Source organism: Morone saxatilis, unplaced genomic scaffold, assembly GCF_004916995.1.
Source record: "Morone saxatilis isolate NCDOM2014 unplaced genomic scaffold, NCSU_SB_2.0 Contig8, whole genome shotgun sequence".
NCBI classification, from domain to species: domain Eukaryota; kingdom Metazoa; phylum Chordata; class Actinopteri; family Moronidae; genus Morone; species Morone saxatilis.
Window position 1 is genome coordinate 17,005,637 of NW_023340257.1, and position 1,273 is coordinate 17,006,909.

A 1,273-nucleotide genomic window follows, 5' to 3' on the forward strand; every position below is an offset into this window, starting at 1 on the left:
TGTGTGTCTGCATGTGTGTGTTGGGACTGGGTGGGTGCTGGCAGAAGGCCTCCTATTGTCACTGCGGTGCTGGCTGTAACCAGAGGACAGAGAGCTCATACACACTGAAACAGAACAACAGAAGTGATCCTCTAACAGGAGCTGAGCCTGGTTTCTGGCTGTTTTTCACTACAGGATCTGCTCTTCCACACATACTGGTTAGACTTAGCTGAATGAGGGAAATCCCTATTAGTTAAACCTCCTAATAATAATAGTATTATTCACTAATGTAGTGCAATACAACAGTTCTGCCATAGTAAAGTCTGCTTTTGTGTTGCATTTTCTTACACCGTTACACTACTCAATATGATCTATAATGTCTAGTACAACACCTTTAGCTCTGACCTCAGTAAACCTGTAATTCAATGAATAGATTTCTGACAATGTCAACATACAGGGAGCCGTATAAACTTGGTAGAGCTGTTGTATTGGACTGCAGCAGATTGCTGACAGTCACAGGCTGGAGGACGGGGTGGTAATGAAAAATGGGTTTTACACAGTCATGAAAATATCACACCTGAGTGTAGTAAATCTTGCTTTTGACTTGACCCAGTTAGAGCTGCAACTAAATATTATTTCCATTATTGATTCATCTGTTTTAAGATAGTCTTAATTAACAATCTTGTCTGTGAAATATCAGAAGAAGAAGTCATACATGACGGAATGGAAGCATAAAATCATTACACACGTGATGTGTTGCCTGGAAAATGAAGGAAACAATTGTTTATAAGAAGACTTGATACATTTTCTGTCCCATTTTTTTTTAATCACTGGGTTATATTCACAGTTGTAGCAAGTTACTGTATTTTGCAGAACATGTGCAACACGTAGCTTTTCATCCATCCTGCTGTCCTGCCAGATCTTCTCCCTAAGCCCTCAGTCCTGAGCCTGGACTCTAGTCTGCAACCATGGACAACCTAGAGGAGGACCTGACGTGCTCCGTGTGCTACTCTCTGTTCTCGGACCCGCGAGTCCTGCCGTGCTCGCACACCTTCTGTAAGAGCTGCCTGGACAACTTGCTCCAGGTGTCTACCAACTACTCCATCTGGCGTCCGCTCCGGCTGCCTCTGAAATGCCCCAACTGTCGCAGCGTGGTCGAGCTGCCCCCAGCGGGCGTAGACGCTCTGCCCACCAACGTATGTCTGCGGGCCATCATCGAGAAAGTAGGAGAGAAATCACTTTTACTCTTTGACTAGCTAATGAGTCTAAAAGCCCTCTTACTGGGGGGGGGGGG

At 44.9% G+C, this 1,273-nt stretch overlaps 1 protein-coding gene across 2 annotated transcripts in view; it reads left to right on the plus strand.

Moving 5' to 3' along the window:
• The window catches only part of trim59 (tripartite motif containing 59), a 7,164-nt gene that overhangs the window by 2,672 nt on the left and 3,219 nt on the right, over window positions 1-1,273 (plus strand). Inside the window, exon 2 of one of the 2 annotated variants that reach the window (XM_035679707.1) lies at window positions 899-1,202. In XM_035679707.1, coding sequence (XP_035535600.1) covers window positions 948-1,202 — 255 coding nt within the window. In that variant the 5' untranslated portion in view covers window positions 899-947. Of the gene's footprint in view, window positions 1-6; window positions 1,203-1,273 lie in introns of those variants that run through there. The other variant, XM_035679706.1, reaches the window with a different exon arrangement.